This window comes from Haplochromis burtoni, unplaced genomic scaffold, assembly GCF_018398535.1.
Source record: "Haplochromis burtoni strain Fernald_Lab_line unplaced genomic scaffold, NCSU_Asbu1 Contig_352, whole genome shotgun sequence".
Lineage (NCBI taxonomy): Eukaryota > Metazoa > Chordata > Actinopteri > Cichliformes > Cichlidae > Haplochromis > Haplochromis burtoni.
Genome location: NW_024582713.1, coordinates 78,515 through 92,075, shown reverse-complemented (window position 1 = coordinate 92,075; position 13,561 = coordinate 78,515). Strand labels below are relative to the sequence as shown.

Below are 13,561 nucleotides of genomic sequence, written 5' to 3'. Positions count from 1 at the left end.
TCTCATTCATTCATGAGTTTGCATGAATTTGCAGAAACACTCTGGGCTTTCTTGCTCTGACTTGCCCTTTTAAAATATGGACTTCGTGATGTACCCATCCTCTGTTTTTGATCAGGCACCGTAGCGTATCCCAGACCACCCTTATTTCATGGTTAGTTAGACGTATGAGTGAATTAGACACACGTTTTTACACTCGTCATCTTTCGCTGTTCTGCATGGAATTAGGTCAGCATTCAGTTTAGGTAATAAGGCGTAATGATATTAATGGTCAGAAAATGACATTCGCCATCCTGTCTTTTAAATATGAAGTGTCACTGGAGATCTGCCCACTCATTTTGTTTGCAGATGTGTCGGGTATCTTTCGTGAGAAAATCTGTTTGAAAAGACTGAAAATTGCATTTTAACCACATTGATTATTTATATGGATATTTCATGGATTTAAAGGGAGAATAATTCCCTTCAGCATAGTGCAGATCGTCATATTGTCTTGTCACTACTGAGCTTCCTGTAGAGAAATGATCAATGCATAAGACGGTGTTTTGAAAATGGGAAATGAGCAGAATCCGCAGACTCTCTAATGTGCCTCTGATCGGGGATTCACATTCGGCGTGTCAGGCGGCCTGGGCCGGGCAGCCGGTTGCCGTGGGCGACCAGCAGATCAGTGATGTGGCGGTGATGCCTCTAATGAAGCTGACACAGCACAGCCTCCCGACTCGCGGGCCCCTGAGGGCCTCTTGCTCTGCATGTAGAGCCACAAACACTCCCACCCCCCTCACCTACTCTTCATTTCAGCCAAATGTGCTTCTGATTTGATAGTGCCTCAAATGGATTGCTGCATCATTTATTCTCTTGTATATGTTGGGTTTGTAGTAGCTAAATAAGGTCATAATATACAAACAAAGCCTCGCTCTCCTTGCCCTTTTCAGAATCTCTGTCTCTCTCAGCCTGATAAATGTCTCTTGTGTTGTTTTCCAGAAGCTGCCCAGCTGAGGTGAAGGGGAGGGCAGAAGATCCTAGTTCAGCTTGAGTGTGGATGACCTGCCCCCAGAAACAGGACCATGATCTGAAAAGCGTGGTGTACACAGAGCCCCGTTCTTCCTTTCTTCCTTCTCCCTCTTTTTTTGTTTTTGTTTTTTTCTATCTTGCTGGTGAAAGACTCCCTGCCTGGGTCCTTCAAACAGGGTCAGTGTGCACAGCGAGGGCAAACTGAAAGCGAATAGAGATTCAAAGAGGAGGAAAAGTAACAGCAGCCATCCGTGACCTCACATCTTGTCACTTTCCCCTGATCCTCCCACTGCAACACCAGAACCATGGGGAGGAAAAAGATCCAGATTCAGAGGATCACTGACGAACGCAACAAACAGGTTAGAACAAATGACCTGAACTGTCATGATATGGAAAGAAACTCCTGTTAAACTTTCCTGTTTCAGAAACCATTAGAGAAATTAAAGAACTAAAGTTTTCAACAAAGTTAATATAAGTAGCTGGATAATTATAAATAGCTGGATTTGTGGATCAGTCCTGTGGTATTTGAAAATGAATCCTGTATTGACCCTGTTTCATGTGCATGCATAAGGAAATCCCAAACGCCCTTGTAGTGAAGAATATGATAAATGTCATGCAGTGTTAGGTAATCAAGATTTAATATTGAGTTTTATTTAATTTTTTCAGGAGCTTAATTTCATAAAAACTGGCATAATTATTGTAAGGAACTTGTAATATAAAATGAACACATTAAATAGCTTGTTTGCAAATGTGGTCCATTGCTATAGACATTATGTTGTTCATATAAGAAATGAATTGCACAGCTTATACATTATCATGTACATTTATAATAAAGCTGGACCTTGCAGTTGTTAAAATGGGGTAAGTATCTCTGCACAGACAGCACTAGATGACTTTGATATGTCGCCGAGTGGGTTTCTTCTGCTGATAGCACCACTGTACCACAAGGCAGTTGTATTTGACCCATCTGGAGTGATCGTGGGACAGTTTGTGTCATTACTTTATCTTCTTCGGTCTCAGTTTCCACTTGCTTGAGAAACTTGCAGCAGAAAACACAGGCAGCACACAGTCCAGACATTGTTGTTAACTTTGTTAATGCACTCATTAGCTATGCTGTAGCTAAATGGTTACACTGAAGGCTAAAGACAAAATTAACAACCACACACATATTTGTGTAATTTCTGAGCTAAACTTCACGATCCAGTCGGGAGTGTTAAATGACCCATATATAGCCAGTAGATGCAGGCTTTCACTGAGCTGATTTCTCTGTATAGCTCTCATCTGTCCTGCTCAGATCTAAGAAAGAAATGATCATTTTCACTTTTCCAGCACTGAATTCCATTGTGGTGACAGAATACTTTAGCTCAGGCAATAAGAAATTCCCACAGGGATCCTTTCCGTTTTTCATATGTCCCATGTAGCATGAACAACATAGTTGCAGCTCTCTCAAGAGTGCCACAACAGAACAGTATAATAGCATTGTGTTTTATGAGGCTCATATGTGTCGGGGGGTTTCTCTGACACCTCCCCTTCCTACAGTGGAAAAAGGCAAGAAAAAAAAAGTATGATATTTCCCCAAAAAACAGACTCGGTCCCTCTGGTTACATCAGTGGCATTGTCAGAGAGGATGAAAGGGTAAATGATCCATCTAAAATGAGTCAACTGGTAAATGGGCTTCGCTCCATTGAGCAGATTGAGTAATGGATTTGACGTGCCCACCTTCAAAAACAGAGAGAGAAGAAAAACAAGATGGAGACAGGCGTAGGGAGAGAAACAAGGTGCCTGACTGAATAAGACCCGAGCAGTGTAAAAGCGAGGTGGCCGTAGGGTTTGGAAAATCATCCTCAGTTTTCTTCTCATCAATCTTAGCAGGTTGCATTTCGATAAAGAAGAGGAAGCAGTGCCTGCAGGGGGTCGGTGAAGTATGATGACTTGTTATTCATCAGTACACAATTGGACATAAAGGAGGAATGGGTTGTAGCTGTTTCTGCTCGAGCAGCCAGTGTTTGTGTCAGGTGTTGAACAGTTTATCAATAAGGTGATGAACTCTGTGGTAATACATGATCATAATGTCACAATCCCAAATGAATCATTGACTGCGATCAAGCGATTTCCCCGCAGAAAATGGTTTCTTAATCACTTTGTCAAACCAGTCAGCGTGATGACATTCTGATGCTCATATCGAACCGAAGCTGTAGTGAGCATTTACATTTCACCTTCTCCTCCCCCCCCCTTTTTTTTTTTCTTGTTTATCTGATGTTCTCAGTGAGAGCAGTTGACACAGTAAAGCAGGATTCAGTTGTTCTCTCAATGACATTTAGTGTTTGATATGGAACAGACTATGAAATAAGTGGTTTTTAGATGCTTTCTCTGTGTTGCTTCAGCTAATGAACAGTGCAGCTTCTGAAAGGAAATCAAATGAATTTTGGAGTACATGCAGCCCGTCACCCTCCTACATGTTGATTCAGAGATGCTGCCATAAGCTCTGCAAAATAAACAGCGTTCAGAGTGTGGGCCCCGGCTGGAAACATGACAACATCTCAAATACCACATTTCTTACAAAGACAAAGACGCATGAAAAAGAACAGGACTGGCATGTTGGAATGCTTTGATTTATTTGTTTATTTCTTTTTATGGAAGAGTGTTTGTCACATCAAAGATAACACAGAAAGAGTTGACTTTTCATTAACACTGTGACCCATTTTAGCAAGAAGATGTAAGAAGAAGAAAGATTTGCTGCCAGAAATCAAAGAATCCTGAATCGCTAATCAGATTTATGTTAAGCAACAGCTGTAGTGCATAGTGCAACGCAAGAATTACATTCATCATCGGGTTGTTTTGGAAATTAAATTTCAAGGAACAAGAAAACTCACTTAAAACTATTACTCCAGGGATGCTAGTATAAACTATCCGCTTAAGATTTATCTTTTTGTTTTGCTAACACTGACCCCAAAGTTAGAGATGATATTTTGATTCTGATTTTGCATCAGATTTTGGGGCAGTTGCTCTCCAGTACACTGCTCCTCCATTTGTTTTTCTTTGTTAAATCTAATGAGTATTGTAGTCGTGCATTTAGTGTCACTATTATTAGTCCATCATACCAAACTGATTGGAGAAAACGTGATTTCACAGACGTCTCTGTGATGTGTAGTTTTAAATATTAAGAAACCCTTGTGCCTCAACTCCCATTGCTAAGCATTTTCTGATCATTCAGATTAGAAACTGTTAAATAAAACATGCATGTGCAGTAAGCAAATGGGACTTTATCAGTTTATGGTTAATTCAGATGATCAGCTATTAGACACATCAAAGCACTTCTTTACATTTATGCAAATATTTATTGATTTTAACATTTAAACCAGCTCCTGATACAGATTTAGCATATTGTAATGAGTATTTCTGTATTGTCACTGAGTCTAAAAGTAAACTAATTTAAGCTTGTCGTGCCATTAATTTTTTGGGTTTTTTTTTAACATCGCTGTTGAATTAATTGTAGGCCTGTAGATCAATTAATCGGGGCAATTTCATGCAAAATGTTCCAGTGGGAATTCACATACCCATCTGTAGAAAAAAAAATAGATATGAGTCAGGTGTAAACTAATCCTCAGCGGCACCCCCAGCCAACGTTACAGCTTTGATGCATACATTTATAATTCAGCTAAAATCTGAACACGAACTTTTCCAAGCTAAAGATTGTTCTACAAAGTTGAGCATTTGCTTTTTGCTTCCATCTAGCAAAACATACAATTCTAAGCCATGTTTCTGAATGTGCATGATCTTTTACACATGAAAAAATCTCATGTGCAGTACTTTTTTATGAGCCTTGAAGCAGCTTTCAATAAATGTTTTAAAATATCTGTGAATGGAAAAAGGTAATTGTGCAGAATTTTTTCTTTCACTGCTAAATAAGTTGAATTTCAGCATTTCAGCTGATCTAGATTTTTTCCAAGTGTAGCCCATTGTTGAAGAATAATCAGTCTCCTAACTGAAGTAGTTGTAGTTATAGCAAATTTACTGAGAGTCCAGAGGATTAACATTTTAGAACAGATAACTTTTAGTAGTTGTTGGAATATAGTCATGCATAAAGAAGTATTTAAAAGTCTAACGATTTATGAAGCATTAAGCATCAATCTGTTGTGTGGTGTCCGCAGCGATGTGGACACTGTATCGGCCTGCCCTCTTGAAGTGAGAAGTGATTGTGAAAGCAAAGCTGTTGATCTCCATTCCTACCCACACCTGTGGCCACAAGCTGTGGGTAGTGACCGAAAAAATGAGATACAAGTAGTGGAAATGAGCTTCCTCGGAAGGGTGTCTGGGCAGAGCTGCTGCTCCTCCATATTAAAAGGAGCCAGATGAGGTGGTTTGGGCATCGGACTAGGAAGCCTCTTAAGGCATCTGTGAGGTGGGATTTTTTTTGAGCATGTCCTTCTGGCCGGAGACCCCAGGGTATACCCAAGACATGCTTGGGTAGCTTGGAACACTTAGTGCTCCCCTCAAAAAGAGCTAGAAGAGGCTGCAAGAGAAAGAAGCTAACTGCAAGTTGACCCGAGCACTATCAAGAGCAATCTCGATACCATTTGAATTATTCTCCATACAGTTTCTTATCTTGCATATAAATGGATCCAATGCCACTCTCTTAGACTGCAATTTGTAGCTCTCATCCTGTTCTGTAGTTCATCGTGAACTGTAGTCCAACGTGCAGAAAAACCCCTGTGCTGAGCTAACCCATGTTGGAAAGCAGATCAAGATTCAATTTTGCACATGCACTGTAACTCTAAACTTCTCTAGACATTATTCAACAGAATAGCACATGAGAAAACAAGTCTCTAACACACTAATATTAGACACTTGATGTTTTTTTTTTTTTGTTTGTTTGTTTTTTTGTTTTTTACCTGTCAGCTATTGCACCGATTTGCACCGATGGCACACATAGTTGTCTGGTGAATTCATAGCTAGGAGAGGGATACTGTGTGTACTGTATCCTGCACACTCAACCCAGGCGGCGTTCTGGCCTAAATCAGTATTTCCAGTAGTAAAAACTCTCTCTGAAGTGGACTATCTCCTGCGGTGTGCTGTGGAAAAGCAGAGCTTTGACCAATGGTCCAGCATCATTCTCCCAACATTTTCCAGAATTCATATGTGAAAAAAATGAAGGACAATACAGTGTAGCGATACCATAGGACAAGAGAGACTCTGGAGAAGCAGCTGATTATTTTGCTTGTTTGTTTGTAGCACAGTTCTTGGCAATTAAAATATTACTAGAGGAGCACCTTAATTAAAAGTGAAGAGGATATTGTAATGGCAATTTACAGTTCAATTCTGTCTCTCTTTTACACACAACAAATGCAATTCCAGTAGATACAGTTTTATTTACAATAACGTTTGAATCGCTTAACATTTTAAAATAAAAATAGCATATCATGGTTCTGTAGATCCTTGGAAACTCATACCTGTACTGATTAGTATAGTGAGACCCAGTGTATTTATTTATTTATTAATTAATTTTTTCCTCAACTGTTCAAACTGTATGTGTGAGCGAGACTGTAAGCTAGCAAATGAAAGAGAGGGTTTTGGCTACAGGAAACAGCAAGAGGAGGTTGTGGTTGTCAGTGGTGGTTTCCTCATCCATCTGCCACACAACCACAACCTCGCCAAGACACATGCACGCACGCACACGCACTCAAATGAAACCACTCGCCCCCTTTCTTTCTTACTCTTCTCACTGAGGATGTCTTATTCTTCAGTTGCCATTGGTTACCTGGCAATTCAGCTCTTAATGTCAATTACCTCCAGCTTGTTTATCCTTTGTGGTAAACAGCAAGATTGAAGCTCAGACCAAAAGTCACTACCCCACTGCTTACTTTTTTCTAAAAAAAGAAAGACGGACAGAGGTTTTGTTTGGGATGTGGGACTGATTTTGTTTGCTTTAAGCACTGGTGGATGACCTTATAATTTTTTTAGGGAGCAGTTGTTGTTTGCAGTGGCTTCTCTCTACATCACCAGTCTTGTCATCCCGCACAACTGTAATTTCCTCCCTTACCAACATCGCCACATAATTTATCTGCTCATTCTGTGTGTGTGTCTGTGTGTGTGAGACAGAGAGAGAGAAAGAGAGGAAGAGGAGTGGAGAGATATGTAGATAGGCAGAGAGATAAAGATGGGGAGGGGGTGTGGGGGGTGAGATGATGGTAGCAGTGTGTGATGAGGTGGGAAATGGGGGGCGGAGGGGAGGAGAGGAGTCGGTTGCCCATGGATACGACCCCGATATAATTTGATTTGTGGCAGCAGGAAGCAATGAGTGAGCGAGTGCGAAGGGAGGGAGGAAGGGAGGATGTGGAAAAAGCAAGAGAGAGAGAAGAGAGGAAGAGAAAATGAGGGCGAGAAAATAAGAGAGGAGAAGGAGGGATGAGGGAGGCTTAAACATGTCGGGTGCAGAAAGGAGCAAGAGATGGAAGAGATGAAGTGATTGTAGGAGAGAACGATGCACAGATTGAAGGTCTCACTTGCTGCTTTTCCTGCTTTCATCCTCAGTGTCTCTATCTTATCTCTACCACTCTATTTGTTCTCTCTTTCTTTCTGTATTCAATTCATTTCAATTATAGTTTCAGTTCAGAACTCAGCTGCCAGCGGAGCAGCCTTCTGCCACAGAAATGTGGCCTCTGTCGATGCAGGTAAACCCTAGAGGCAGTATCAGAATATCATTAATACATTTATTTGGCGACAGATATATTTTAATGCATTGTAATTACCATAAATGGACAAAAAAAGCTCAACACTCTCACTCTTAAACATAAAACCAGAAGATGGTTATTCCATTAGGGCTGCAGTTTTGCTCTTAAAAGCCTAGTAAATGCGATTAAATTTTGATGAAGACTTTTTTAAAGGTCTCGAATATCTGTAAAAAATTGCAGTGAAATCAGTGCAACGTTTGTAAAAACACTTCACTTAATATTAAAAATGTCAGAAATATTCTTGATTTTTTTTTTCCCAATTTAAAAGCAAAAAAAAGTAAACCAATCAGTCCATTGCTGAAATTAATGTAAAATGGCTAAAAATCTTCAAGGTCAAACATGTGACTCCCTCTCCCTCAGTAAACGTCACCAATCTCCAGATGTACAGAACAAAAAGCTTTCTTAGAATAAGAATCAAAGATTTAAAGGGACTTTAGGACTTAAGGTTACATAAGAAAGTGCAGTAAACTACAGGAAACTTGTAAGCATGCTGCACTTCAGGTCACAGCCACAATCATTGATGTCACAGCAGGTTTTTGGCTTGCACGTCTGATGGAAAATGTGTTGATGTCATTCGTGGGTGTGGCCTGAAGTGCAGCATGCTTGAAATCTTTCTGCCTCTTCAACACCATCTGTGTACACATTGACTTTTATTTCCATTTCTCCCATATCAAATGCTCGATATTGTAGCAGTACCTGAAGCCTTTTCTTCTTTTTCTTCTGCTAATCTTCTTCTCCTTGCATGTGTTTGTGTTTGTGCAATCCTGTGTGTTTAATCCAAACAAAGCCAAATCTCTCTAGATTGTAAATACCAGTTGGTTATAGCAGGGAAGCGCTTCTAAAGCCAACCGGCAGACAACAAGGGACCCTGTGCTTTAGCAACACTCCCAGTTCTGTTCAGCTTGTTCACAACTGAGCGGGCTTGTACGTGTGTGTGTGTGTGTGTGTGTGTGCGCGCATAAGGGAAAGGGAGAAATAACGTGTGAGAGAAGGAAAGTGCAGAAAAGAGAGCGGGAGAGAGTGTGTGACATAGAAAGAGAGCATGGAAAAGAGCATATCATAGTGTGACAGTGACAGAGAGCGAGTGTGACGGGAGAGAAAGGAGTGTATGGACTGAAGTGAAAGTCTGTGCACAAAATACAATCTGAGTACTTGAAAGAGCATGTTTAGACACTCTGTCTAGAAGTCTTTTTTTTTCCTAAAAATGTCTCTATCTTGTATGTTTAATACACAGTGCTTCCATGCAGTCAGTCTTGCTTTGTCTCAGATACCCAAACCATACGCTTCAGAGCACGATTTGTGCCGTGATTAGAGTCTGGAAGTGCAAAAAGCTCAAATTACACTTTCAGTTTAACTGAGAATAAGCTGGTTTGAATGGCTCTGGTCCAAACTGATATTAAGTCAGGTCTTGAGGGGGAAAAGCTCAACATTTGCGTAAATGTGCTTTTTTACTTTCCTGCCAAGATTGAGAGTCACAGTGAGGTCAGATAATTTACTGTAAAGCTGCAAGTTGTCAGTTTTACTCTTTGGTTTTTCATCAGATAAAACAGGATATAACATGACAATTAGAGAGCTTTAGGGGAGCTTTGACAGATGCTAGCTGTCGCTTATTCTACAGTCATATTTAGTATCAGTTTTACTCTCAGCATTTGACAGATTTCCCAGTGTGTTCCTTTCAGTTTCATCATGCCTTGTGTCTTATTTGCAGATTATAGGTTTTTTAATTCTGGTGAACAGATTTTTTATTTATATCTATATGTTTTTATTCAAACACATTCAAAATGTGTTGTATTTCAAGCTGAAATAACAAAATTCCTTTCACTTGCTTCATTTCTTTTATTTATTATTTGTAAAAAAAAAAAAAATGCTGAGTAGAACTTGTGTGCACCGCCTGCATCCTTTTCAAAATACTGGCTTTAGTTTAGGTTTAGTATCTAGTTTGTCTTAGCGTTGGTATGCGATTTGGGTTGAATGAAAGAAATATGGTTATCAGCATGTATTTTTCTTTCTTTTTTTCTGTAAATGGTTGCGACCTGTACATTTTGACATTTTAATTTCGTAAGTGAACATTACTCTAAACAGACCCTGAAGAAAATTTTCCTCTCGTGAAAATTGAAATAGATCTTTCACTAAAAATCTATAATCTGTGGCTTGTTGCCAGATCCACACTCTAGCTCCGTGGCCCACATCATCATTCAGGACCAAGAGGCTCCATGAAAACCTTCTTCCCTTAGAACAAGAAATAAAATGTCAGAATATGTAGATAATGCCCTTGTTTTCATTTCAGTTTAACTTCATTAATAGAGTGTCGTTTATAATGTTATAAAATTACAATTGTTTTAGGGAACTATGAATAATTTTTGATAAAAGCTTTACTAAGATTGTGTTAGAGCTCTCTCAGCTCAGTTTTCGTTTTTGTCATCAGGTGACGTTCACCAAGAGGAAGTTTGGTTTGATGAAGAAGGCCTACGAGCTGAGCGTCCTGTGCGACTGCGAGATCGCTCTCATCATTTTTAACCACTCCAACAAGCTGTTCCAGTATGCCAGCACTGACATGGACAAGGTCTTGCTGAAGTACACCGAGTACAACGAGCCACACGAGAGCCGGACTAACGCTGACATTATCGAGGTAAAGCGTGGAGACGGGAGGGAGGGCAGTGGGTCAAACAGCAGGAAACAACTGCGTCTTTACCACACCTCAAAATCTTTTTAACATCCTTAAAAGGTCCACTTTTCCCTCTTCTGATGTTGGTCCATACATTTTCATTCATAGGTGCTTACTTTATTATGCATGAATCTCAGAAAGTTATTCATTGTTCATGTATCCTCCATCTACATGGTTCTACCGTTGGAACAATAAAGATTAATTCTTGACTAAACCTATTTTATCCTCTACAGAGTCAGATTGTTACCTTTTTTAAGGTCCATTCAATGTATTTTTTTTCCATTTGATTACCTTTATTTTAATTAATTAATACATTTATTTATTTTAGCAGATGCTAGGCTTAAAGTAATCTTGACCTAGATACACTTCCTGAACAAACTCTGTTGCCTTCTGTTGCAATAAGGCTTTGAGTATCATAGTTTATTGTACATCAAGTCATTAAAAGGGGAAGCTGGACATTTTCAGATGTGTATTGATTAACTTTCTTCCCAAGAATAAGATTAGAGATTGATATCACTGTCATGCCTGTTTACTTGTAGGCAGGTTAGAGGCAGAGGGTGATTAAGGTAGCTTAGCTTAAAAAAAAATCTGCTGATGTGATATATTACATCTTGTTTAATCTATAAAGAAGCCAAAGTCACACTAACCTTCAGTGTTTGTAGCAATCTAACCTTCTTTTAAATTGTTATGCATTATAAATTAGGCTTTAAGAAACTGAAGTGGTTAAACACTGCATTTTTAGAGGTGTCATTACATTTTTTAAAAAACTTTTTATAACCCACTGTTCTTTCCTTAAATCCCTTGTTACTGAAAAGTAACCATATATTTTAGTATTTCTTTACTATTGCCCAGTTCAGAATTGTGGAGTCCAGTCAGTCCCAGTGCTGTTTATGGTTGGATTCTGGCTCGGTGCCTTTGAGCTTAATGGGAGTAGAGAGATAGGAACAGCTGGGCTTCCCCATCTTATCCCCCGCCCCCCTTAACACTCTGGCTTTGGTCGTATTGTTACCTGGAGACCTCTCTGACAACAACAACAAAACACCAACAAGCCAAAGGACAACGCCTAGAACCAGTTGGAAACCACTTCAGCATAAAATGCCCACCAGTTAGAGGAAGAAACTTCTGAGAAAAATAATCTTTGTTCATTTACATATTTACTAGAAGAGAGGTCAACGGGTTAGGTCAGCAGAGAAAGTGTGAGGGCAGTCCGTCAGTTCCATTTTTATGTTTTTGTAATAGGAATCCATTTGCTTCCTAACGTCTTTCCTCCCTGTGGGAAAAGGCTTCGCTGGAGCTTGTCAGGCGAACATGGAACATATTCACATGCCTTGCTGACCCTTTTATACATAAGGACCCTCTTATGAATTCAACACGAGATGGTTAGGTATGATTCAGCGAGCCGTGTGCACTGCAGTACAGCACTTACGCTTCATATGGAGCGTTGACTTAAAGCTGGATCTCGCCTGGCTTTGAGGTTTTTTTTCTCACTGAATATTGCTGCAGGAGTTCACGATCAGTCAACCACAAACATTGTCAACATGCAGTCACCGCCATGGCTTTACTGTCATGTTGAATGCTCGGGCTAAATCGTATTTCAAACAACACACAGCAAAACAGCAAGGTTTGAAAAAATGAGATGGCTAGCTCATGAATGGATTTAGGCCATTATTAGTTGGGCACTAGCATTACCTGATCTGTGTCAGCAGCAATTTCCCAATCTGAATTTTTTGTCAAATTGCCCTTATGATTTTGGAATAAAACCTTGTGTTGGCAATGGCCTGAGAACAACAACATAATAGAGTGGGAGTGATTCCCTCTTTTATCAGCTGCTTCTAAATTGCAGAACGTAGTCCTATAAAATTGAGATTGATGCTACAGCAATAAATATTATTCGAACCTTTTGTTCTCCACTAGTTTTTGATTCACTACATTTATGAAGTAAGCGATACCAACCTGTGTCCCTGGAGTGATGAACTTTGACAGCAAATGATGAGTTTTATTTCCCTTTTTCAGGCTATTTCAAATACGTTATTGGAAGAAACCCACAGGCTGCAAACATTGTTTGATTCGATTTATGAAGCGCTCAGAAGCTCATCTGACCTCTAACTGCTGCTTTAAGGCGTAATTCTTTTTCAAGTTCTCTCAAACTGTCCACAAACACCTAAATCAATGGCTAGCTACAGTTATGTGCTAAAGGTGTTTTTGAATGGAGAGCGCTATTTTTCCATTGTAGGAACCTACCTGAAGGACTCATTGATTGAATTCAGGTCCTGGATCACAAAAGTCCCAGCTCTGGGTTTGCATCTGAGTATTCTCTGGCTGTGAGATTAAATCCTCTTTCCAACAGTTTTCTTGAGGAATTTCTGATTATACAAAGATTTTCAGACCAGAACTGTTGGGAAACCATTTTCCTTGAATACAAGAGAGGGTCATACTTGAAGCTTGAATTACTTCATATATAGCAGAAAGTAAATTCCACATTCAACTAGATCTGATTTCCATCTGTTTTTCTGTTGATGGGATCATTTGGTTCTCATCAGAAATGGCCAAAGTAGCACTCTAAAATCACACATGGACGAAAAGGAATTTGCCAGCCTAGCTACATTAAGCCTAAAGAAAATGCAATGAATAACAGATTTATCTAATTTATTTCACAAAGGGGACTTTGTCTGAACATACTCCTAAACTTCCTGAGTTTTGGGATTTGTCATTATTGGTTATTATTTGGTTGTGTAGAGGTATGAAATCTTTGGGGCCTGAGCCGAATGCTCCTAAGGGGAATTTCATCCAATAAGGGCTTGCATTCAGTAATTGCTGAAATCTCAGTGAAAGTGTTGGTGAAGCAGTTTTGTGTTTGAGTGGGCTGAAGGTAAGACTGAGAGTTTGAGGCCATAATTTTCCCTTCACCTTTCTGTCTGTCAGTTTCTCTCTTCCTTCTACCCTTCCTGGCTTCGCTTCCTCCTAATCTCCTGATTCACTCGGTCACGACAGTTTTTCCCTTCTTTCTTGTCCTTCTCTTTCTGTCTGTCTCAGAGTGTCAGCAGTAAAGCCTTTCTGTAGGCTGTATCTTCAGCTGCAGATGGCTCTTAAGTGTGTGTGTGTGTGTGTGTGTGTGTGTGTGTGTGTGTGTGTGTGTGTGTGTGTGTGTGTGTGTGTGTGT

General features: G+C 39.8%; 1 protein-coding gene across 12 annotated transcripts in view; it reads left to right on the top strand.

The window, feature by feature from the left end:
• mef2d (myocyte enhancer factor 2d) overlaps positions 1 to 13,561 on the top strand; it is a 99,456-nt gene that overhangs the window by 36,183 nt on the left and 49,712 nt on the right. For 11 of the 12 annotated variants that reach the window (XM_005944352.3, XM_005944349.3, XM_005944354.3 and 8 more), the window contains exons 2-3: positions 976 to 1,364; positions 10,162 to 10,365. In XM_005944352.3, coding sequence (XP_005944414.1) covers positions 1,311 to 1,364; positions 10,162 to 10,365 — 258 coding nt within the window. In that variant the 5' untranslated portion in view covers positions 976 to 1,310. The remainder of the gene's footprint in view (positions 1 to 975; positions 1,365 to 10,161; positions 10,366 to 13,561) is intronic. The other variant, XM_005944351.3, reaches the window with a different exon arrangement.